Source organism: Lates calcarifer, linkage group LG7_1 (genome assembly GCF_001640805.2).
Source record: "Lates calcarifer isolate ASB-BC8 linkage group LG7_1, TLL_Latcal_v3, whole genome shotgun sequence".
NCBI classification, from domain to species: domain Eukaryota; kingdom Metazoa; phylum Chordata; class Actinopteri; family Centropomidae; genus Lates; species Lates calcarifer.
In genome coordinates this window covers 12,726,250-12,752,577 of record NC_066839.1, presented here as the reverse complement: position 1 = coordinate 12,752,577, position 26,328 = coordinate 12,726,250, and the positions used below count along the sequence as shown (strand labels likewise).

The 26,328-nt window shown below is 40.5% G+C and overlaps 2 protein-coding genes across 4 annotated transcripts; both read left to right on the top strand.

Moving 5' to 3' along the window:
* Window positions 1-2,379: 2,379 nt before the first annotated feature.
* Window positions 2,380-12,372, top strand: mtmr9 (myotubularin related protein 9). 3 transcript variants are annotated; one of them, XR_007813623.1, is made up of 12 exons: window positions 2,650-2,748; window positions 2,841-3,025; window positions 3,857-3,965; window positions 4,106-4,231; window positions 4,338-4,511; window positions 4,617-4,834; window positions 4,945-5,106; window positions 5,292-5,433; window positions 5,724-5,944; window positions 6,174-6,325; window positions 9,719-12,063; window positions 12,170-12,372. XR_007813623.1 is itself a non-coding variant. In XM_018694462.2 (11 exons), the coding sequence occupies exons 2-11, from the start codon at window positions 2,844-2,846 to the stop codon at window positions 9,880-9,882; spliced, it is 1,650 nt and encodes a 549-aa protein (XP_018549978.1). In that variant the 5' UTR covers window positions 2,380-2,451; window positions 2,841-2,843; the 3' UTR covers window positions 9,883-12,372. The 3 variants fall into 3 exon arrangements, 2 of the variants coding, with proteins under 2 accessions (XP_018549978.1, XP_050927869.1); XM_018694462.2 differs by lacking the exon at window positions 2,650-2,748 and adding an exon at window positions 2,380-2,451 and having other exon boundaries at window positions 9,719-12,372; XM_051071912.1 differs by having other exon boundaries at window positions 9,719-12,372.
* Window positions 12,373-15,230: 2,858 nt separating this feature from the next.
* On the top strand, window positions 15,231-21,721 carry tdh (L-threonine dehydrogenase). The gene is given in 10 exon segments (XM_051071911.1): window positions 15,231-15,393; window positions 17,216-17,410; window positions 17,801-17,843; window positions 17,971-18,041; window positions 18,707-18,856; window positions 19,007-19,179; window positions 19,370-19,460; window positions 19,802-19,917; window positions 19,919-20,072; window positions 20,601-21,721. Coding segments are annotated over 9 exon segments (1,125 nt in total). The 5' UTR covers window positions 15,231-15,393; window positions 17,216-17,223; the 3' UTR covers window positions 20,741-21,721.
* Window positions 21,722-26,328: the final 4,607 nt, after the last annotated feature.

Below are 26,328 nucleotides of genomic sequence, written 5' to 3'. Positions count from 1 at the left end.
ACAAACAACGAGCGTTCAGAACAGGGGGTTAAAGGCAGAGAATGAATCACGGATGAGACATTGTCTTTATCGGATGTTCAATGAAATGCTTGAGTGAGTAATGGTGTAGGTGTGGGTACAAACTGTCAGTCCCTAAAATTTGCTGGATGATGATGTACCAAAATGTTCAGCGCTTGTCAATAAGTGTCAAAATCTGATCTATAATGTGACGCACTGAGCTCCCTCAAGACAAATTTGGAAACTCTGTGACCACACTTTGACATTTACTGGTTGTAGTTAGTCATCTGCATCTTTTAAAGGAAAATGTAAGGTTGTGTTTGACAAGTTTAATGACTTTTTCTTTAAATTCCTCCAAGACACACATAACGAAGTGTGTTTCCAGTTTTATCTCTTAAGCCACTGCCATAAAAGTTAACGTTTTACTACTGAACCTTCTATAACAGACGCTAAACAAAATAATCCTCCAGCGCCAACACATTTGTCTGAGCACCCTGTTAAATAAAACATAGAAGTTATGTTGCTCTATCGTTTCCTGCATAGGGCTGTGAAGTGAATATTTGCTTTGAAAGCTATTTTTTTTATCACCTCATCTTCTTTAGAAAAAAAAGCCATAGCAAAGCATATTTTCCTCAGAAGAAGAGAGGTCATTTGGTTTGTAAAGCAACGCTGGGTTTCACATTCAATTGAGCTCTGGCGACTATACAGCCCTCTCTATGATGTGGGCTGGAAGGGCCCAGAGCAAACCATCTATTGTGATGCCCAGACAGGCTGCAACTGTAGCAAATACTGCACTGATTTGCAATACATCACACACATGCACACGCACGCACTGTCCTGACAAAGATGTGTTTAAACCAAACAGGCACACAATAGCCTCTGCCAAGCCATCTGCTCTTCTTCTTCTCTTTCCAAAAGTCTTCACCTCTTTGGGGAGTCTCCCATTCAAGGTCGGTGTGTGTTCCTTCATGTGCTTTAAGATCTCAGCAGGCAGGCCTCCTCCCTATCCTCAGAACTAAGACAAAGTCCTCAGGCAACAGCTTTTTCCTACTGCAACCTCTTTTTTAAGAATACATTCCCAGCTGCTATTAACAGAGCTGGCTCTATTATGATCTTTAAATGTCAATTATCTCTACTTATCATCTCTATGTTTATGAGTGTTTGTGTCTTTCTATTTCCCTTGACTATTCAGTCTATAAAGCACAAAAGTGCAGTTTAGGCTCAGCTCAGGCTTAGTCTCAGTCTTAATAGTTAACAACAGCCTGCTGCAACCAGGCTTGAATCCTGTTTACTCCTCTAACAATCTCTGATATATTATGTAATAACAACATCCTCACATTTCTTCACCTGACAAGCACAATCATTTATTTCTCATGATCATGTAGACTGTACCCTCCAGCCATTAAATCAAGGTGGTAATGAATTATGGGTCCATGCAGCTGAGCCTCCAACACAATGCACCTGTGAAAAATGTTCCAATGTCACCACCTAGTGTCTTTCTAAAGAATATATTATTTCAAGTTTCATACAGTGGATGAAGGACAGATGGATAAGATTTTGAAAAAGAATAATAGTAAATAATAATGATTATGAGTCCATTTTGACTTGATGTCTTACTATCTGGATGAATGTGATAAACATCCATATTTGTCGTCACAATAACCACAATAATAATTCCCAAAAATCAAGGAAATAATAATGGACTTCAGAAAATCAAACTATACATGGCGAAGAGGTAGAGAGCTTCTAATTCCTCGGTGTGCGCATCTCAGCTGACCTAACCTGGACCACACACGTCTCCCATCATGTGGGGAAGGCCCAACAGAGGCTTTACTTCCTCAGGAAGTTAAAGCAAGCTCACCTCCCTCATCACCTGCTGACCAGCTTCTATCGGTCAGTTATAGAGAGCCTCCTGATCCACTGCTGCACCGTGTGGTTCACCAGCTGCACAGAGGGGACCTGTGAGGGGTGGTAAGGGCGGCAGAGCTTACTGTATATCCTACTTCATTATGTTGTGTTAATTGCTTTATTTATTTATTTATTTATTTATTGGACATTTCATATTTTATCTGTGCTGTCACCCCGAGAGCTGCTAAATGGTGTTTTGGTACAGTGACAATAAAGCCCTATCTATTCTATATTATTATATATATATATATTATATATTATATTCTATATCTCATATTTTCACGTCATATGTTTTGCCCCATTAAGTCGCCTGTTAACGTTATTAACTATACGTTACTAAAATTAAACTAATTAAGCATATGGCGAAAATTGTTTTAGTAGTAGTGGTGGTGGTGTTAGTAGTATTATTATTAGTATTATTAGTATTAGTATTATTTGCTATGCAAATTGTCCTCAGCCTTACTTCACGTCCGTTGTTTCCAGTCGACGTGTTTTTGTGAACGTACCAGTCTCGCCCAACAACAAAATAAACGAAGAGATAATCAGGTAATTGTACGATAAATCATTTTAGCATCAATGAATAGCGTACATCTTTGTACCGTCCATTTACAGTTCTCATTATGGTAATATTTTGACGTAACTTTGAAAATGACGGACATTTATTCTTCGGCTAATGTTCCCATTTCATCCAAGATTAGCTTGCTAGCTAACGTTAGCCACTTCATTTCCTGAGTCAAGCTAACTGAGGCTAGCTGACAGATTGTTACAGATTTTATGGGTTCAGTATAAATTAACATCGACTTGCACTATAGCCTTCTGTTAAAACAGCACAGCAGGGCGCAGGTTAGTCTGTTTTAGCGGTGGTGACCTCAGCTAATCAGTAACGTTGTCCAGATGCGTTAGTAAATCCTGTGTCTTGGCTACCCTTTCTTCAGATCATGGAGTTTGCAGAGCTGATAAAGACACCCAGGGTGGATGGGGTTGTTCTGCACCGGCCTTTTATGCCCACTGTGGAGGGGACCCTGTGTCTGACTGGTCATCACCTCATTCTCTCCTCCAGACAGGACAACACGGAAGAACTGTGGCTCCTTCACTCAAACATCGACTCTATAGAAAAGAGGTGATGAGCTTCTTATTAACTGTAGTGAGGCATGTGAAGTGTAGTGTTTAATCTTTTTACATATCAATGTCACAGTCAATCTGCAGTTTCATTAGCTGCATTGAGACGAAAAGAGGAGACATTGTTAAGTGTATTTTTGCATTGTGTGACCTCTCAATAAAAGCCATTATGAAAAAAGAAGCAAAGGGAGGAAACACTGAGTGAAAGTACAGATGTTTTTTTGCCGTATTTACATTTATGATTGCATGCATGAGATGTGCTACTGTTTTTTTCTATAGTACCCCTATTTTTACAGTGGAAAGGGGATCTGAAATTGCTGACACGCAGTTTCACTCTGACTGTGCTTTCACTGCATTGGTTCGCACAGGTTGAGAATTGATTTTGTGTGGTTGATGCAGCATTGAGCATTAAACACTGGCTATAAAACGAAATTCAAGCAAACAAGCAAACTAGTGATTTCTAATGCATATTAGTATCGTATTTACACAACTGTTTGCACAACTGTATTCCAATGATTAGATCTGTAAAAACACAATGTTTTGGGGTTTTCCAAAGCAAGTCCACTTGATAATTAAAGTCTGATAATTAAAGAGTGTCCTAACAGTGAACGTGCATGTATTTTTAGTGTGGGTAATCAGAGCACCAACAGAAAACAAAACACGGAGAGAACGTGGGAACTCCATACAGAAAGGCCACAGTCAGCTCCACAGGGTTTCACACCAGGGGCTGTCTTTTTTTGAGGCAGCAGTACCAACACTGAGCCTCCCATGACATTCACATCCTCACTGCTGTGCTTAACTTTTAAAACCAAATCTTCAACCTGTCTTTCAGATTTGTAGGGTCTGTAGGAAGCATCATTGTCAAATGCAAAGACCTGAGGGTTATCCAGCTGGACATCCCTGGTATGGAGGAGTGTCTCAACATCTCCAGTTCTGTTGAGGTAAAAGCAACAGGCAGCACAGACTACTTGTAGCTATTGTTAACTGCTAAATGTTCATTTTTGATACTACAAAGACTGTACTGGTTGTTATGTTACATGTGAGTGAGTTACACCAATGCATACTCTGTATGCCTCTCTAGGCTCTGTCCACACTTGATTCAGTCTCCCTGATGTATCCTTTCTTCTACCGGCCCATGTTTGAGGTCATAGAGGATGGCTGGAATTCTTTCCTTCCAGAGGATGCCTTTAAGGATTTGGAGTCTATGGTGTGTTCATGCAGTGTGACAAAAGCTTTCAGTTACATTCTCTCAGTTCTCTGTTGTACTTGCTTAACACACACTCTTTTAACCTGCCACCATCCTTTTTGAACAGACTGATGAGTGGAGACTGAGTGAAGTCAACAAGGACTTCAGCGTGTGTCCGTCATACCCCCCTCTAGTGGCGGTGCCCAAAGATGTTGATGACGACACACTGAGAAAAGTAGCTACTTTCCGTCACAGCGGCCGTTTCCCAGTACTCAGCTATTACCACAAAAAGAATGGCATGGTAAGCACAAAGACAGGAATATTATTCTGACTGTTTCTGTTGTAAAATATTCTCTGAGGATTTTTGATGTGTGATGGCTCTACCTCAAATCACTTCCACTCTCAGGTGATGATGCGAGCGGGACAGCCTCTGACCGGAACCAACGGGCGACGGTGTAAGGAGGACGAGAAGCTGATTAACGCCACGCTTCGGCCAGGCAAACGTGGCTACATCATTGACACACGTTCTATAAATGTTGCCCAGCAGGCCAAAGCTCGAGGCGGAGGATTTGAGTCTGAGGCTAACTACCCCCAGTGGAGGAGGATCCACAAGGCCATTGAAAGGTAGGCCATCAGGAATTCATCATAAAAGACATAAAATAGTACTAATCTTGGCATTGAGTTCCAACTGTTGGATATTTCTTTTAGTATTGTGACACATTTGTCATTTCCAGGGCTAATGTCCTTCAGGAGAGTCTGATTAAGCTGGTGGAGGCTTGTAGCGACCAGTCGCACAGTATGGACCGCTGGTTAAGCAAGCTGGAGGCTTCCAGCTGGCAGGCTCATGTTAAGGAGATCCTCACCACTGCTTGTCTGGCTGCTCAGTGCATTGACAGGTCAGAGAACTAAGTCTGATTTGCTTGTTATACTAATCCTGGACCATTAAATACCAAGCAATATGAGCAGTACTTTCACCATTCTTTTGTAAATCACAGCATTGTCTGTTTTCTCTGTCTGTTTTCTTTGAAATGCTAGAGTAGCAAGTGACACTCTGAGAAAATATATTATGTATTTTTCTCAGGGAGGGAGCGTCAGTGCTCATTCATGGCACAGAAGGCACAGACTCCACCCTGCAGGTGACCTCGTTGGCTCAGATCATCCTTGATCCCGCCTGTAGGACCATCAGAGGCTTCCAGGGCCTGGTGGAGCGAGAGTGGCTCCAGGTGAGCATCTCTGGGCTTTGAAGTACTGCCTGCATCTTTATCACCTTTTTGATTAAATTAATTGCTGGGAATTTTAAAGAATAAATCATCTTAAAAGCTGGAAATCAGACATCCTTTGTTTTTAACATACAATTTGGTATTCTTAGTTGCTCCTACAAGGAAAACTATGGGCACAAATTAGGTTACAAAGGCATTTATCACTTCACAATATTCAACAATTAAGGCATAGTAATCAGTCCTGCAAGCACTTCTTCTTATAAACCCTCTCACCTCCTCAACCACCCACCCAGGCGGGTCATCCGTTCCAGCAGCGCTGCGCCCAGTCTGCCTACTCCAACAGCAAGCCTCGCCAAGAGGCTCCTGTTTTCCTGCTCTTCTTGGACTGTGTGTGGCAGATCCTTCGCCAGTTTCCTTGCTCCTTTGAATTCAGCGAGAGCTTCCTGGTGCTGCTCTTTGAACACGCCTATGCCTCTCAGTTTGGTACTTTCCTGGGCAACAGCGCAGCCGAGAGGTAAGTCTCAAGTTTGCTGAGCTTGGTCTGCCAGCTTACAGTACGTCAATCATATGCTATTGTTTTGTTTCACATGGGTTTTGAGGGAAAAGAGAACATTTTAGCCAACGTGATTTTTCCTTGCTCATCCACAGATCTGTAGTTGTACAGGTTACAAGCTCCCTGTTCTAAATTTTAGACAACCACTTTTCTTGTTGGTTAATCTAACACCCTCTTACACTTTTCATAGAGCTAAACTGTCTCTGCCTGAGAAGACTGTGTCCCTTTGGTCGTGGGTGAATCGGCCCCAGGAGCTGGAGCGTTTGACCAATCCGCTCTATGAGGCCAACAGTCTTGTGATCTGGCCCTCTGTGGCCCCTCAGAGCCTGCTGCTGTGGGAAGGTAAGATTCAAAACATGTGCAATGACTGAGAGTGTGTATTCTTTGGTATCACAGATATAAAAGATGCAAGAGCAGACCTATAAAGGAAAACACCCACATAGGTTTTGGAAAAAGCTAACAGCAACATGTTAACTGGATTTAAAAACAGGTTTGAGTAGAACTTCTGTTTGAATTGCTGGGACAGATTACAAAAGAGGGTTAGGGTTGTCATGCTCAGCATAAAGGTATTGCTCAAAATAACACCAAGATAGTTGTATATTGTTTAAATTCATAAGCCACACAATTTCAACTTCTTTCATCTATTCATGGAAAATGTATACACTTTAAATGTATTTAAGAATATGTGTGCTCTGGTTACTTTATGTGGGAAATTTGTACTGGGACAGAAAGCATTCCTGACATTCTAGTTTGACACTGAACACCAGTAAAACTACATGCTGTGTACTTAGACCATGACATGATCAAAGATTCCACTCATGCTTTGGGTATATGCTAGTCCTGAAGACAGGCTCAAACCTGAAACCAAGTCTGGTTAACTCAGCAGCTAATACCCACTACTTATATCCTTGCATAACAGGCATTAGCTGTTGACCAACCCAGTTGGGTTGATGGTTGGGAAAACTGCTGTGATGGCTGTGACGGCCACAGATCTGCCAACCCAAATTGCTTATTGTCTCGCCTGTGATTACGTTTGAGCTTAGACTGACATTCTGAACTTTCACCAGAAGGGGGCACCATTCATTTCACCATCTGCACCACTGATAAACTGAGTGACCCTGTGACTTAAGGAATACTGTAGAATGCAAATTGGATTGCATTTACACTTGGCCCTGTGTGTTACGCAGTTACATAAAGACTTGCATGCATTTTATTTTGAAGGAAAATTTGTCAGAGTAATAGCAAACCATTTGAGATACAATAACCAGCACAGCATATCTTTATTTCCCCCTTGTACAGTTACGTCACCTGTGAGCCCACCATGTAACACAAAGCACACAAAACACCACGCCCTGTAAAGGTTAACATTTAGTACAGTGGGCTAGAGGTGAAACAATCAGTCAGATAGACCTGTTCACTTTTTCTGACATGTAACAGATTAATAAAGAGGGTAATTGGCTCATTAATTAGTAATGAAAATAACAGTTAGTTTGGTCTAAAATACTAAATAAACAAACCGTTGAGCTTTTTCTAACCTCTGTCAGTAGTGAACGTTCCCCTTCTGATAACCCACTGCATCGACCATGTTATATGATGAGGTCAAACTCTGCATGTAGCCGTTTGGCTCACACGATCCCCCCCACCTTTTGGCTTTTTTGGCTTTCAGCACCTTTACATTTCCAACATTACCCACATTGCCTCTAAGACACGTCAATGATGTGTGTTAGCCTTGCATGTTTGTCCTATTATAGGTTCCACAGAAGGTTTCCTCACTGACACCTGAGCTCCCCGACACTGGACTGTGACAGTGACGGTACACTACTAGTTCAGTTCACAGTCACATGCATGCTAATCTTAGTTCTGTGGCACACTTTATTATACTTGTCTGTAGCAACATCTCACATTTGCATTTATTCTTCTAAGGCTTGTTTATCAATGCATTTTTGCTGTGGATAAACTTAATTTACCCAGTGGTAGTAAACAAAATATGCAGTGACACAGTGGTGCTTCCATGATGCTGAACAGAATCTGTGTGGGTGATTTGAATGCATGCTGCTCTTTTCTCTCTCAGCAGCATCCCTAGAGTGTATTAGGCTGCTGTCTTTTCTAAGCAGAGTCACTCTGAGGATTTCAGATTGTTTTCCTGTAACTTAATATCATTGTAAATCAGGGATTACACAGAATTATTTAGATTCCATCCAGTATCCAGTGCTAGAAACACATTTTCCAGCATTTCATAAATTCTGGGATTTGAAAAGTTGGGATTTAATGATGGTAAGAAAAAAAAGGAAATTGTTTAAATAACAAGGATTGAGTCAATTTTGATAATTGTGGATTTACCAACTTTAACTATAAAGAAATTCCTATCTACACCTAAAGATGATGGATCTCATATCAGCTGAAAGGGAAGGCCATTCATAAACAAAAAAAGTGAGGCTGGGTCTAGACAGATCAGAGGTCATTAGGTTCAACCGTTTCTGTGTGAGCCCCCCCCCCCGCCTGCCCGCCTTCCATGGCTAAAGCCTTTTAGCCACACCCTCATTCTGTATGAAGTGGAACATATGAGAGCTGACTGAAGCCCATGAAATGCAACAGGCATCCTGCTTACGTGGCTCTTTCATAGACAGTGACGCACGGTCCAGGACAAACTTAAAAGACCCCATGGCAGTCCAAGTCTCTAACTGCTGACTCTAACAAGGACTGATGGCGTGTACCAAAAAGCCATTATAAAATTCCAGCCACATACTCCTGAAATGTCTGTGCCGCACTGAGGGCACACTTGCTCACCAGCCGGCTCAGTAGGTCTGAGGAGGAATACCGAAAATAAATATTTCTCTAAATGTGCGACACATGGAAGTTGCTGTGTCACTGATTTAGATTTAGAATGAGTTTTTACAAAAATACAGAGCAGCATTGTAAAGACTCTATGCTCTAGTAATGGTACACTTGAGCTGCAATTTTTTATACCCTATTTACTGTGGAATCCTGCCAATAATGTCTGTGTCATATACCAGTCCCCCTTGACACTTCCCCCATATGATTTGTGCCATCCAGACAGACAGAGGCATTTTGTTCATTTATGTCATTTCCAATGTGCAGGCACAAAGTATACAACTATTAGGGCTGGACAAATGGTCATGAATTAATAATCGCTATCTCATTAATGGCCGGCGTTCATAGTTAAACTTTACTGGATGTGATTTCTACCATGGATTTGAGGGGACTATTTTAACTGATTTATAAATATTAATAAACAACAATAAATGCTTGTCAGTAATGATTGAGATAAGTGACATTTTAGCCAGGTGTTTTAACGGGTGTTTCACCGCACTGTATTGTATTGGTCATTTGACGCACTTGCTGTCATTATGATGGACAAGTCACCTATACACTGTATTTCACAACCCAGTCATACGGCACATCTCTGTGGTCACACTTGTCTTTCCAGTATACCTCACGTTCCTCTGCCAAAATCCCCCACCCACCTTCACAGTCCACGTGAGAGCAATTCACACAATCACTGCTCTGTTTGTTTAGCAAATAACTAGGTTTTAACTCTTTACATAATCATTTAAAGCTCCAAATTTTCTTACACATGTACAGTAACTGCACACACACCATCTTTATTGTCTTGGTGCAGTGTTGAGAACAGAACAGTGATAAGAAAAGCCACTTCATTGTTACAGGTTTTTCTTTCATGAGTACTTACAGTGCTCTCCTCCTCTTTTACTACAGGAGTGTTCCTTCGCTGGAACCGCTCCTCCAAGTGTTTGGATGAAGCCTATGAGGAAATGGTACATATAATTGAATACAACAAGGAGCTACAGAACAAAGTAAACAGCCTGCGCAGGCAGCTGGCCCAGCTGGAAACTGAAGATCCTCTGCTGCAAACACCATAGAGAGAGAGGGAGGGAGAGAGAGAGAGAGAGAGAGAGTGAAAGGAAGCGAGATGAGAGAAGGAGGTAAAAAATGTGAAAATATAATCGAATATAAAAACAGCTCAGTGTCAGCCCTGTTTTAAGGCTTCATTAGCTGTAAATCATTTTCTTTCTTTCTTTTTTATACATTATTGTTTCCTGCACAGATGAAATTGTCTGTTCAAAATCAACATATGTTTGATTTTGCCTGAATGCAGTTATTCTTTATAAAGTCAGCATGACTTAATGGACGTAAAGACTGCCCCGAAACTTTACACGCTTGTGGAAAAAAAAACAAAAACATACATCATCAGCATATTTTACCAAGTTGTCTCATTAAAGCTTAGCAGGAGTGAGAGGGAAACATTGAGAAAGCCAGTTATTTCTTAGAGCGCTGCTAAAAGCCAAACAATCCCCGATCTCATATTCCTCAAATATCAGTGTGCGAGCAGAACTGTATGTACAGAAAACAACTTTTTCTTGAATTATGCTTTGGCTGGTTGGCTGATTTCACAGCTGCTGAGCCGTCATGTCTCACATTCACTGACTTTCATTCACGTACACAGCATTGACATGTTGGCCTCCTGTGTATTCGTGGTCATTCATCTCTGTTGAGGAAGTAGACACACGGGCATTTGAAGGACAGTTAGAGAGAAACGTTGTATAAACGTTGACTTACTACAGGGTACACATTTTCACCAAACATCCTGCTGAATGTATACACCACTGAAGCACTGCAACGTAACTATGGCAACATATAGGGTGCTATAAGGCAGCATGTGACTTTGCTGCACGTTGAGATGATATAATAAAGCGTAGGTTGGGTCAGCACCTGTTGTACTGTACAATGAGAGGGGAGGCTTATTTAATACAGTTCTGACCAAAATATCCTGATTGTTGTACATTTGTCAAATCTTTATTTGACATTCCAGTTAGCAGCATGACCATAGAGTTTACGAAAGCTAATCACACAAAATGTATTTAGTTAAACCTCATACAACAGTAATATTCATCAGCTTGTGTGGAAATGTCTTTTTTTTCCAATATTAATTTGCACAATAGTCAACTATTAAAATATATTTGAAAGTATGATGTGGAAAAAGTGATGGTACTGAGGGTCTTGTTGTCATGGTTATGGCAACAAGACCCTGATTATCAGTGAGACTTGACAGAGTTGATCACATGGAAGTCTGTCTGCTTAACGTCAGATACTGCTTTAAAGACCAATTTATATTTTGGTAACTAAAGTTATAGAATAATAGTTCTGTTCAAATACATTATTAATCAAAATGCATATCTGCTGTTTTGTGGTTTAACATTCAAAACTAATGCACCTTGTGTGAAAGGCATTTCAGTTACATTATGCATATATATATATATGTGTGTGTGTGTGTGTGTGTGTGATACTACAATATCAGAAACATACCGGTCTCATTCTAATTCTTGTAATTAGCATTAGTTTTTGTTAGTGCCTACCATTGGTTGCCATAACAGACAGTAAATGTCTTAATATTAAACGTGAAAACAGGCCAATATATCCAACTAACGTAAACTCCAGCTTGTTATATTTACTCAAAGTCTGTGCAGAAGAAAAAGACAGTGTGTCATGGGAAAGTTCACCTCTGTGTCAACCCTGGCAGCCAAAGTAATTATTTTCTCACCAACCCTGGACTCATCATAGAACAAACATGGCCAGGAAAACATTGTTGGTGTTTCTAAACCTTTAATTTCACTATCATTAAATATGTTTACAACAACTCCACCTATATTCTCTTGACATAGTGACATTAAAGCTCATCTTTCAGTGCTGTCCATGGGTAAAGGTTCAGTTAACCTAATGCTATAAAGAAAATTTAATGCTGCACTGTAAATGTGAAAAAAGTGACTGTGGAATAAAATTCAATCCACAGTATTTGTCTTTGCCCACTTTGTTTTTTTTTTTTTTGCCAGTAAGAAAATGTATTTTCATCTGCTTTTTTCCATTTGATCTTCATACATTTAATCTGTTTTGTTTCAAGAATGATATAATAATCACACTAAACAGAACTGATTCCAGCCACTACAGTAAACTGCTTTGTAAAGGGAATGTTTACATGTATATTTCATGCCTGCACTATATACATTGTTTCCTTCAGCCAAAAAGACACCTTACCTTGATGCTTTGTGTGTGCATGAATGGAACAATGAGTTTAACCAAGGTGACGGTGTGATTTATGATCATAAAAATGTCTTAGGTTTGCGTTACTCAAATTTTTGCTCAGTCAGAAAGTCAACAAAACTCTAAAAGATTATCAGCTCTGTTGACAAAGAATATTTTTGTCTTGTTGTGCTTATCAACTTTGTGCAATGCCTTACTGTAAAATCAGAATTCAAAGCAAACATTTCAGTTATTTGTCTGTAAAATTCTATTATTGTTCAAATGATTTTTGAATTTTTTTATGTTCTCAAGCCATTAAAAATTGTAGCACAAAATATGTTTGATTTTGTAATTATTCAGTGAGTTTTTATTCTCACAAGATTTGAGTAACTACATTACCAATCTTATTTTTTTTCTTTGTCTTAAAATTTCATGGACTATAAATACATTATTCAAGGAACTTTGCTTTTCTATTGGTGTTACAGCGCTAACCTTTAAAGCTGCAGCACTTGATAATTTTATGTAAAAAGTGGATCAGAGAACTGTGTGATGTGAAAGGCGTCAATCATAGCGATGAAGCCACAGATAATTATCACAACTCTGGAGTTCCCCTCCACTTTAACGTAGCATTTTAATGTCTTTCTGCTCATTGCTTTGGTTTCTCAGCCTACAGTTTGACTGTTTTGGTTCACTCGGCCAGGTTGATGTTTTCAGCATAAATGCTTAGGGAGACCCACTGTATTGTACCTGTCCACATCTTATCACTCTCTATTGGCCAAACAAATCAGTAATTGCTGCTTTAAAATATCCATATTGATAATTATATATCACAATGACCTTACAAAGGAGCAGTTTTCCACTGTAATGACAGGTTTTATAGATGTCAATCTTCCCATACCATGTCTCCATATGACTTGTTCAGAGGTTGGTAAACACCATCCTACCTACCTCACAAAACATGTTACCATGCCTGTGATGAAACGATCCTCTGAGGAGGTGACTGAGGAATAAATAGCTCAAGATCAGCTGCTTCATGGAGGCATGTGATGGCAGTGTTTACAGTACTATCATTCAGCTATTACTCTTCACATTAATGTGGCAATGGATCTGTCACTACTCTGATTTCATGGCAGAAAGTCTTGCTTTGAGTAGCACAAGTATACCTTGACATGGTTTTACACCCTCATTTAAGTGTCTAGTTTCACTAATTTTTTAATCCCAATTTAATTGGTGCATTGAGTGAGTATTGAGTGTTATTTCAGAGTTATCAGGTGTTCTTTTTCTTTCATGCTGGCTGGTAATGAAACGTAATGGACATGGGTTATCTAGGTTCATCTAGAGCATTTGAGGAAAAATAATGGTGGTCGTTGTTTTCCTCAAAGATATCCTGTTTTTCTTTTTAGGGAAAAGTGTGTCAGTTTGCAGATTAACTTGTTTTTGAGTAAGTCATCCCCCCCCCCCCCCCCCCACATGATGACAGGTGTGGGGGTGTGCTCCTGTCCACCACTCACACGCTTGGCACAGATCTTAAGCCCACCCTCTGCTCGCTCCACTCAGAGACTGTGGCCCTCCTCTATCTACTGCAAACAAACCTCAAAGTCAAACAGAGGGTGTGTGCGTGCATCATACCTTTCCCTAGGCCACTGGTAAACATGAATGGATTCTGTTGTAAATCAAAGAGCCTGTAGAGTTTCACCACTCCCTTTGGCTGTCAGGTCATTAAAACCTGCTGTGCCACCACATTGATTTGCTGTGAAGTGTCCCTTTGAACAACTTAATTATTTAATCTTTAAAAGAGTTTGATTACAAGGGTGCACCAGGTTTATCCTTTGTTTTGCTTCATGTGGCTAGCAACTTTTAAATCACTCTTCAGCTTGTCTCGGTATGTGTGTAGGTGTTGTCTATCTACACAATTGTTTCACAGGGTCCTAGTTGTTGAGGACCTGAAGTTCTTCTGTTGTACTGAAGTTGGATTTTGCTACAAAATAATATTCAGTTACCAAACAACTAAACTAACAGTGGTTATGTTACAGGAGATAAAAAGGAAAGTAAAACCCCCACTGTCAATGCGAATGTCACTATAAACTCAGACTGTGCAGGACATCAGTCGAATCAGTTCAAATTGAAATTGCGTATTCAAAATGACACGAGAGATATGATGAAATGGAGCAGCCATAAGAACACATAGTTATGGATATAAATAAACAGCAAACACCTCACAGCAAAGCTGATACAACATATATAATATACTGTCAGCTAAAGTGACTAAGATTATTTCTCCAGTGAATGACAGAACTATGTTTAGGGGTTAAGACATCTAGAAATTCATATAGACTCAGAATTTTGTTGGATATTCGGTCGTGATCAAAAGTTCATTATGCTTAAAAGTACACAAAAGCAAGACAAAACTAGTATTATTAGAGACCGGGGACTTGTAGCACCTCATACCCTGCAAGCTGCAAGTCATCTCAGGATGCTTGAAATTTAAACTAACACTAATTCAATAAATAAATATTCACTCTTTTTGTGGCTTCACCTAAAGTTTAGTTGGTAAACCAAACAAGACTTTAGATGAATTTCAGTCCCATTCTACACATAAATAGTTCTTAGACATAAATTGTGACTTAATATGCTATAATCTTCTTAGACATATGTATAAAGTATCAAATATTAGTCAATCGACAGAATATTAAATATCAGCAGTTGTACATATTACAGGTTCCATGTTGTGTGAATTTCCTGGTTTCCTTAGTCTTAATCATAATAGAATATCTTTGGGTTTGTAGATCACTACCAATCATTATATTATATTATATTATATTATATTATATTATATTATATTATATTATATTATATTATATTAGTGCAGTTTGTTTGGCTCACGATCAGCTTACTTTCCACCATGTTTGATAATACCCAGAAACCGTGACCACAGCCACGTGGCTCTATGAACGTGTATAGAGTCAGTTTTTTTTTTTTTTTTTTTTTTTTTTGAGACATCAGCAGAAACCGAACTGCTGGCCTTAGATTTTAACCGAGTCCAGTGAATGGACACTTGCTGAGCTGAGCTGAGCTGAGCTCGTAGGTGCCGGTGACGCTGTACGGGGAGTGGTCTAGTGAGGGAAGACCGCACCTCCGGGGCTCGACCAATCCGAGAGAAAGCCGGCTTCCCCTGAAACCAGATGGCCGCTGATATATAGCTTGAAGACGCAGCTGATGCAACACTGGACTGAGATAACACAGACAGGCATCACGTCAGATCGCTGTAGGCCACAGGAGCTGCTCAAAGGAGGAGACCGCATCTCAGTCTCATAAAGCCAGTCAGACAGGATTTACATACTCCTGTACATTCACCGGTGAGTAAACTGCTTCCGTTATATTTCCTGTATTAGTACCGCTCACACTTAGAAACTCAAATTAAATGAATGTTTAACCTAATTTATCAACGTGTAAGCTACCAGCCAATTTATCTACCACCTGCTTCTGTTCATTTGCTCATTTGATTTCATTCTAATGCGCCTTTTCTGATATTTCTAACCTATTTCACAGTTTCTGTTGCGATCCATTTTTTTGGCCAAAGCAAATACCCCTTTTTAATTATGCCAGGAATCAGGCTGCTATAGTCGAACAGTGAGGCGTTGTGCCAAGACTCCGGCGCGCTGGCCTGGTTTCATTTGTCTGGATGCCTATCACAGACCTCCTTTTCTTCCGAAATATTTTACGTCTGCCGGTTGTTCTCAGTCATTCAGACATCTCCACGTGGAAAAGCGGCTAAACTTAAATGGAGATTTCTTTAAAAGATCCACTGTGACGTGCCGCATCAGCAAAAGAAGGGGGGGGGGACAGCTCTGGTCTGAGCCCCCCTCATTACTCAACTGGCTTACGTCGTGCGCACGTAAAACCCTGTTGGCACAGAAGCGAACAGCACATCCCGTGAGCAGGGCAAAGGGTCAGGGCCACATGCAGGATGGAGCAGGAGCGCAAAGTAGTCCATAACACGAATATTTACACTTTATGTTTAATCTCTGATCTCCCTTATAATGAAAAGGTTGTTGTATCGTACATAATGTACTTTTTCTCACTCCAAATGAGAATTTCCACCACAAGGAGTGCAGGACAAAAGATCTCTCAAGCCATTTCAGTCATGCCAAAAATATGTCCAAATCCCGTCACTGTGATTGCAGACCTGGTCTTGGCACTGTTTTCGTCTGCCACCTTATGGCTCTGTACGCCCTCTCCTCCTGATTGGTTCGCGTCGAAGGCAGGGCAGTATAAATACTCTCAAGTTACCCTCTGCCTTCCCTTTTTGGAAGCTCCCAGCGCCTTCTCGGTAAGTTAACTCCCTGGATAGATTCATTTCGCAAAAGTTTGAGGCGGCTCAGTGATGAGCAAAAGGAGGAATGCACAGACAATCTGCTCAGAATGAACTTTAAATTCACTGTTCATGTATTTTGCGGAAATAATACTACAGCTTTAAGAGCTGTTTTCATTGTGCGTAACTTAATGTACTATATGTTCTGTGGCTTTGTGCGTCTCTAAAAATGAAATGCATTTTAAAATATGCGTCTAAAGCGATGACCCATTAAAGTTCTGTAAAAGTTTAAATTTCTACAACCAATTAATCTGTTAAAAGAGACACTGTGCGAAATGCAGAGGATAAAATGTTTGGCGTTGCTATGCGCTGGAGTGCTCCGTTGCGCCAATTTGGAGACAATAGTCTATCATTTGCATCAAACTGTAGTCTACGTGTCTTCCCTGCTGACCCATTTTCTTACCTCTCAGGCTTTGTCATTGTTACTTTCCTGTTTTCTGCATTTGCACATGCATTTGAAAGGGTTGTGAATGAACCCCCCCCCAACCCCCTTTCAGTGCCAGGTTTGCCGTCTAGTCCTCTAGTGAGTTTCTCTTGGCGCCCGAGGTCTGGAGAGGAGCCCAAATCCCTTGACACAGAACTTCAAGCTTTGTCCAAAAAAAAATGTCCTGAAAGGGGTCACCAGAGGATGGCAGTCAGATTTATTCAAATGTCTTAAAGAAAATGTCTAGATCCAAAGTGGCTTTCAATAAACTGGTGGGCCTCATTTCATATAAAAGTATTCTCCTAAGGAAAAAAGATTTTAAAACACTGAATGTCAGTCATTCTTGGGGAGTTTCTAAACCCTCTTTTTTTTCCCCCAGCAGGTACCAGCATGGCTGTCATCAGAACCCTCAGCAAGGTGGCCAAGCAGGCCCTGCTCAGCACCCCGGGGTGCGGCTGCCAGCCCCTAACGGTGGCCGTACGCAACATCAGCTTCTCCCCTCGACAGGTGACGTCCGACGCCAGTTTCCACTCCGTGTCCTTCTCAGAAACAGACCATCCCAAGGTGCTCATCACAGGTACGCAGCATGTGTCTTTATGGTGGTTCTATGAAACATTTATTGTATATGAGAGAGCACAGGGCCTTTTTAGAAACAGGTCTGACAGCATTTTTTAAAATGCATGGTGGTAAAAGTGAGGCTTATGAAGTTAAGCCATGAGCTAGTATGAAATGTGTTCTACAGGGGATTCAAGACCAGGAAGATTTTTAACAAGGTTTGGCAATGAAAGCAGAATGAGATGCCAGTTTAAAACAAACTGTAGGCGTCAAGTGTTGTGACCTCTTTTCTTATGGCCCACTCTCCTGAGTTACTTCAGTCTCCATGGAAACCATCACTGATGATTATTAGCTGCTGCTGATTTAATGTGTGGTGACACCTAGTGTTTCTTTCTCTCTCCATTTAACACAGGAGGCCTTGGTCAGCTCGGGGTGGGGCTCGCCAAATTGTTGAGGTAAGAATTCAAATTTGTCTTTGCACACATTATATATAATTTGCTAATTGTCAAATACATTTAACACTGTACAAACTGTTTCTGATGCATTTTCAAGTTGTACAATGTTGGGTTTTCTGCTTCGCAGGAAGAGGTTTGGAAAGAACAATGTAATTCTGTCTGACATCAGGAAACCACCAAGCAACGTTTTCCACAGCGGTGAGAAAAACCACAAACAGAATTGAGTTCACCTGTCTGAAATTTCTCAGTTTCAGACACACAAGAAAGTTTTCACAATGTTTGATTTTTACTTTACTTTTCTTTACTTATGAGCGCTCCATTTTGTGAGGGTGTACCTGATTACACTCCATTTGTTTGGTATGTAACGCTAAGCACATTCAACTTCCAGTCTCTGATTCATCACATGACTGAGCACAATGTTGAGTTCCTCTGGTGTGTAAATTTATGACTAATACCAGAGTCATTTAAATTTTCAGGAATTTGGCAATACAAGGAGTGGACTACAGTGCTGAAGCCTCTCCACTTCATATTGATTTTCATTTATTTTTGCTGATGTTGATGTTTATCAATTACTCAAAATCAATATGTGACACATGGGGACTGTGTTCTGCCAGTGTCCAGTAATGAACTGTCCAAAGACATAATGAATGTAGCTGTAAACAGGCTTCAGCTGTAAACACAACTGACCTCTGTAACTCTCAGGGTATATGAGATAAAATACATGTAGAAATGCATGGGCAAGAAACAAAACATTAACATATAAAGGGCTGGTTAATGTGCCTGAGTGCAATGCTTCTAAATAAGCATAAATCTACAAAATGAATGCATGATTTATTAAAACATTCAGTCTCTGTCACCATCAGGCCCCTTCATCTACTCCGATATCCTGGACTACAAGAACCTGCGGGAAATTGTGGTGAACAACCGCATCACTTGGCTGGTTCACTACAGCGCCCTCCTCAGTGCTGTTGGAGAGGCCAATGTGGCCCTGGCACGTTCTGTTAACATCACTGGTGGGTGAAATTGTAACATGGTAATTTGATTTCCTTTGGGGGCAAAGATTGTTGTAATTGCGTTTAAAAGTTGTTACAGCAACAACAATGTTCCTTTTTAAATGAGGGTTTAAGTGGAATGTCCTAAAATGAAGGGTTTTTTGTTTTTAGGGCTTCACAACATCCTGGACATCGCAGCGGAGCATGGCCTACGCCTCTTTGTCCCCAGCACCATTGGTGCCTTTGGTCCTACTTCACCCCGCAACCCTACTCCAGATCTCTGTGTGCAGAGACCTCGCACCATCTACGGCGTCTCCAAAGTCCATGCTGAGCTGATGGGAGAGGTGAGATCTCCGATCAAGACCACAAATAAACTACTGTCCTTGATGCATTGACAAATTATCATGGGGTTATGTTAATATTATGGGTCTTTACATATTGATATCTGATCTGAGAACCCACTTAAAATCTTACATAAGCATTTAAAAACAAGATTATATTATCAGTAACTGAATCCTTTCTGTTCTGCAACAGTACTACCACCATCGCTACGGACTGGATTTCCGTTGCCTCCGCTACCCAGGTATCATCTCTGCTGACTCTATGCCTGGAGGTGGCACAACAGGTGAGAGAGATGAAATTCAGACCTGTATACGAGGTTTCAATTTTAATGGATGTCTATTCCTGTACCGCTCCTGTCCTGTCACAAGTTTGTTATGTAACTGACTTATTCCAGAGAGTTGTCGTGACTTGTATTTTTAGGCCGGCAGATAACTTGATCCATATTTTTACTTGTCTGAACAGCAACCGCACCCAAAATCTGTCTGTTATCGACATCAGTCTGGTTTCATAACTGCAGTATTGTCTTTTTTTTTTTTAAATTCAAATACTTCTGCAATGTTGCATTTTAGCAGGTCATTTCAGAGCGGGTGCAGTAATAACGTTTGTTGTTCCGTCTCTCACCAGACTACGCCGTCCAGATTTTCCACGATGCAATCAAAACCGGCAAGTTTGAATGCAATTTGAGACCTGACACGAGGCTGCCCATGATGTACATCGACGACTGCCTTCGCGCCACGCTAGGAGGTGATGGAGGCGCCGGCCGACACGCTGAGCATGAGGACTTATAACATCAATGCCATGAGCTTCACCCCCGAGGAACTGGCCCAGGAGCTTCAGAAGCAGATGCCCGAGCTGGAGGTGACATATGATGTTGACCTCGTCAGGCAGGCAATTGGTAAGTCACCTTTTTAATTTGTAAAGTAAGACTGTGAAACTTTTTGCAGATCAGCGCCCCCTGTGGCCACAGGTGGTTAATACAGGACAAATTCACATTTGCCTCCATTTCCTGAAATTCTCTTGAGTCAGCTCCTTTAAAGACATACATTTTAACTGTGACAAGCTAATGTAGTATAACAGGGGCACAAGTAAAGTCAACAAACTGACATAGCAATATCCATAACTGTGCATTATCTATTTAAAGTAAGCTTACATTAGGTACTTTAAGTTACTCGAGTGCACGAAACTGAGCAAGGCAGGGTTTTATTTTTCGTGAACCGCAGTTCTAATTTGTAGGAGGAAGATTGTATTTTCTCTTTTCGTTCAAAAGTTGAACAGTTTTAAGGTAAAGCGGAAAATACATTATGTAATTCAGTGTTTAACAGTATCAGTGTTGCTGACTTAAGTTCAAAGGAAATGCATGCTGAAATCTCAAACCAACACGTTGTTCCGTTTTTAAATTTAATTCTGTCTGTTCCTTTGCCAGCTGACAGTTGGCCAATGAACTTCGACGACTCCAACGCACGGAAAGACTGGGGCTGGAAACACGATTACGATCTCCCAGAGCTCGTCCAGACGATGCTGAACTACTTTGGCGTGGAAACACTCATGGCTCGTGCTAACTGAGGGAGCACAGCGACGGTCTGAGTATTCTTTGTATATAAAGTATAGACTGACCAAAGAGAATAGAGGAACATCAGGAACAGCTTTTCCCCAGTTTCTCGCTTCTCTCTGTAAGATCAGAAGGGCTCTGCTTGCCTGGCACAAGGCTATCGTTTGTCGTCAGAATGTAAAGGTCAGTGCGGGCTAGACAATCCTCCCCCCACTCCTGTCTATCTACCCCTGCTTTGCTCTCTTTCCCCTTTTTCTGCTTGGAGATTAAGGTGAAGAGCAGTCTCTCAGTGGAAGGTTATCAGAAGTATCTGGGATATCAGTGTACCCTGTGAAAACTTGTTTGGACACAGAAAAGATGACTTGCATGTTAATGAAAATGAAATGAAATTTTGCAATGTTTTCTGGGCAAAACAGGAAATGTTGTGTTGTCTAAGTGTTTTTCTTCAGAAATCCAAACCGGTCAGGATTTCAACATTCAAATTTTCAGGGACAAAAGCTCCTGGGGCTAAAATCAAATACCTTTTTGATTGAGGGGTATTCATATACACAAATTGTGTCCTTTGCACTTTACATGGATTTCTATCTTAAAATTACTTACAAGTAAATGAGCCTGTTGGGGGGAGTTGCTGATACAGTGCATCTGTATTTCGAGCTGTGCGGAGCGATAATTCTTTTGAATTGTTCTTCTGTTTATTCCACATAACATTATTTATTCTGTTTGTCAGTGTTAAATGTGTGGGAGCTTCAAGTGAAAGGTTTTCTTAACACTTTTTTTTTTTCCTATGTGTTTCTGTCCACTTCTTGTTGTGTTTTTTTTTTTCCATCAACCCTCTGGGATTTATTTTTTTTTTTTTTTTTGACACAAAAGGGAAATCCATATTTCAACTTTCTGTAAAAGAAATGTAGACACTGGTTTCTATGTGAAGGTCTCAGCACGTTCTGCCTGCCTTTCAATCACACAACAAGCTTTGACAATTAAAATTTTTCCACTTACTTCTGTCTGTTTCTGTGGTTATTTTCACACCTTCACAACAAGTTAATCATCATTATCTTATCTTAACAAACTGCAGGCAATTTTACCTGTGTTTTTACCCTTGGCTGTGGTGGGGAACATGCCATGGCAAACATTTTGAGTACAAAATGTTCTCACAGTCCCAACTGTGAACACTTAGGTCCTGTGAACATGGATCCTAAAAAGAGCAAAGTAGTCATACTGTGTGGTCAGTTACAAGCGGATTCAAGATTCCTTTGAGCATTAGGTATCACTTACAGTATTACTGGCAGTGTATAACCCTCAGAGGACAAGATGCATTAGAGCACACATTTAGTGATTTTCACAGGCCTGAGCAAACTGCTTAAAAAGCAGTGACCTGTGCAATCACCTTCAAAATAAAACGGTCAGAAGTCCGCATATTCAGCATTTCATTAACAGGCTGGTACATGTATTGTCTGATTGTAGAAATGGCATGAGTGTTGCCAAATACTGATTTAGTACCATGTGTTCAAGTTTGAGCTTGTGCTGGTAGCAGCTGACACCTGAGATATAATCCATAAATAGCTGTCTGTGTTTCCAAAAAATACAGGGCCATGCCAAAAGTGAAACAAAGCATCATATGTTGTTCAGAAGAATCTAACAGTAAGCACGTCAATACATATGTGGGGATTCGAGAAGACACATCCAACTCTTGAGACTTTTTTCTTCTTTTGCAAAATGCAGGCATGAACCTGCTTTGCTTGACTCTCTAATGTACAGATATAAACGCACCTTTATTGCAGTTTAGGTTTAGAGCTTCAGGGCAACTTTGTCTGTTATGCAATAACACATTTTGACAGGTGAAATCTAGGCCTCAATTATCGTCATCAAACGTCATAACTACACTCATGTAGTCAGTATAAATCTATGGAAATGCACAATCTATTCTTTGACTGTAGTGTAACGGTTAAATATGTGGAATCCGATCTAACAGTGATGGAGCTGAGTAATGTTTGAGAAGCTATTAATTATTGACTATTAATCAGCTCAATCTTATCAGAATGATTTAGTTTTAGGGAGATGGCTAAAAATTTTTAAGGAATTTTCCTTTCTTAGGTCTTTAAGTCTATGTAGTGTTTGGCCATGTTTCTTACGTGAATAGTCATAACATCCAATAACCCTAACACCCCTCAGAGTTCACACACATCTTCTCTAAGAAAGATGTCAGTATTACATAGAACATACAGCTTGACTTAGAACGTAATGCATTGTTTGGGATTATGTATAGAGCGAGCGTAGAGTACATACACCTACCAGGAAGGTAGGAGGGAAATTCAGAATTGGATGGCATTACACAGTTTCAACTTGTGATACTATCTATACTCTCATTAGCCAAGCTTCAATTAATATTTCTGCTTAAGATATGAGTCTCCCAAACCTTGAAAAGATTTCCATCACAAAAATAAGAATGAAATAGTTAATGGTTGACTTAGAAGTTACCAAATGTAATGTTTAATTACTCTTTCTATGGAAAGTTGAGTAAAGAAACAGGGAAATTAAAGAGCTGATGGACAGTGTCACGGATGTTCTATTTGACATTCACTGTAAAATGAGTCACACATTAGCAGAAGCTGCAGTGAGACTGATTCAAACTCTGGTATACAGACTCCACTGTGCATAGCTGATGCAACTTCACAAAGCTATTTCCCCACTGCTTTAGTTGAGGGAAGTATGGTGCAATTAGCAAGCAAAGAGATACTGTACACAAGTCACAGACATATGTACAGAATGGATGTGCAGTTTATTTAGTGGGACTACAATCTCCTACAGAGGAAGAATGGGCAAATAAACATCCCAGATGAGAAGTGTCACCCTCAGCACATCAATAAATGTACTAAACTGAAGCTGCTGTTGTTCCTTCACCAAATGGGACCATAAACTGTAACCCCTGAGGTCAGCAGTGTCCTTGACCACACGCTTGATAGCTTTTCTTCAATTTCTCTCACTCACTCAGGTGACCTTGTTCGGTTTTGTTTTGCATTTGTGCTGCAGAAAACAAGAGCACAGGAGGGGAGGACAGCTTGGCTGAGCGCACAGAGAGATTCACCTCATTCAGCTAAATTCACTGTTAAGTAATGTGAGGAGCATTTCTTTTTTTCCATTCGCTCTCAGTCATGAGCCACTGAGCCTGAAGAGCGCGCAGGCTTTCGTTTCAACCAGATACTACTCAAGCTCTTGTCGCTGATTACTAACTCTCCCCTGTGAATGTGTGTCAATATATCTGCAGGTGTGCTCTGCAGCTGGAATGAAAACTTGTCATTTTCTCATTACAAATCTCCAGGAATTGTTAGCAAGCTTTTTCACACATCTCCACAACTCCACCAAGTAGGAATAATTTCACACTGCATGATTTCACACAGCTCTCACATCCAGCAGATGCCTTACAGATAATATTATCTTTGCTTTTTTGCAGCTTGTGCAAGAGAGGAAACACAAAGCAATGTCAGCACCTCATGAAAAAGAACCCTGTAAGTACCTAAATCATGCTTGATAACATGACTACAGAAGCTTGTTGTGTTATTTTGACTGCAAAATAGCAGCATTTTAAGATGTTAAGTCATTTTGTTTTTACTATGAAAGAGGATTAGTTCAGGTAACAGAAAACATCTGTGTGTTAAATGACAGGTGCTTTTGATGGACTGCCATTTCAGCCAAACAAAACAAAGGTTTATGGAATTTCTCTTTAATGCAATAGATTACAACATTGTTTGCATTCAGGAACTTGGTAGCAATGCAGAATTGCAAATGAGAATCAGATGTCTTTTTTGCAGACATTTAGCTGTGAATGTGAGGTGGTCTTATAGAAGTGAGAGTATATCCTACGGTGGACCAGAAAATGGCTCGAAAATCAACATACTTACACATGTGCAAGCAAATGAAATACACACACGCACAGATATTTTTTAGAGGCAAATATTTTCATATGCACAAAATGTGCATAATGCTTGTATGTGAATGTGACTGAACACGTACATGTCTCAACAGATCAAGCTTTCCAAGAAGAGGTACCAGAGGGTGGTGGAGGGTGTTTTGAAACAGAGACAAAGAGCCATCTGACGAGACCCTCACTTTTTTTGCTTCATGTTCTCTTTCTAGCAAGGGAAACCTTGCCTCTTATGTAAGACGTCTCACTGGGTATGCACACACACACGCGCGCGCGCGCCAGCAGACCCTCCTCCCACCGGCCAATCAGAGGGCTTCTTCGGTCGCCTGGGCCCCAGTGTTTTGTTCGTCATCGTGTAATAAGATGTGTGCGGTGCAGCTCACATCGGGCTGCAGCAGAAAGTGAAGGACGAGACATAAAGAAGTCCCCAGGGCGGAGGGAGCTGCTGGGCAATGAGCCAAAAACGCCATAACACTCTGTGCCACAGCTGTTATTCCACATGGAGATCTGTTGCCATGGTAATGGGGGCCAAGACCCCCCACCACCAGTCCTCCCACCCTACCGCCTCCAGAGAAATGTAAAGGTTTATACTGTATAGTATATCACTCCCTTACAGTTACAGGCTTTTATTCAGCAGACAGCACAGCCTTGTTGCTGCTATTTTCTTCATTTCTGACAATGTTTGACTGTCACTGGTAATTCATCAAAAAAGAAAAATCTTTTGGAAATTTTATGTTTTTAATTTCTTTGCTGTCTTTATGATTAAATGTTTTTATGCTGCTTTGCTGCAAACAGAACTTCCTATTGTGGGACAACAAAGAACTGAATTTCTTCTTTCTTCCTATATCTTTTTTCTTTTTCTTGTTTTGGGAAATGCTTTTGCAGAACATTTCATGGCACTGCTCCAGTGGTCTGGAACAGGATGGTGAGAAGATCAATTCTCACTTTGGGATCACAGTCACATTTATGAGCTCAATGAATCAGCGATCTCTACGTCAGCTATAAATTCTGAATGAAGCATCTGACTTGATCTGACCTTTAGGCTGTGGGTGCACTGTTTGATCATGTGGCCTGTGCATAATAAAATATTTTTTTATTATTTCAAATCAGGCCATGTTGGCTTTAACATACAAAGAACTCTTTCAAGATTAGTTGAAAGAAGAAACAGGAGTGGCAAGATGAGGTGTGATGATACCACAGAATATCTGGAACTCGTATTGTCAGTTTCCATGTAGGACAGTCTGGAGTGTCAGGGTTGACTATATTCACTGTCACTGATCCATTTCAGGCCTCTGTTACACAACCTTCCCTTAATCCCATGCTGCAGGTGGTAACTTTAAACACAGATTTAGGGTCAGATTAGCACTTCACACTGCTCAAGCTTGACCATTATAGAAACAAAATGATGTCTGACTCTGGAACAGCAGTTGAGGTGAATCCTGTTTACTTTAATCCCACAAGCAAAGCTGTGCAATTAGAACAGGACGGTGTCATTTATAAGACTGTCTGTTTTCTGACCTTACATAGTACATGTGTTAACTTTATGCTAACCATCATCATATTACAGAGTTTAGATTTCATTGAGCTATATTCAAGCTATGTTTGGAACCAAGTGATAATGTTGAGCATCTAAACTAACATAAGATTAAGACAGTGGATGGATTTAACATTTTAGGGGCTTAC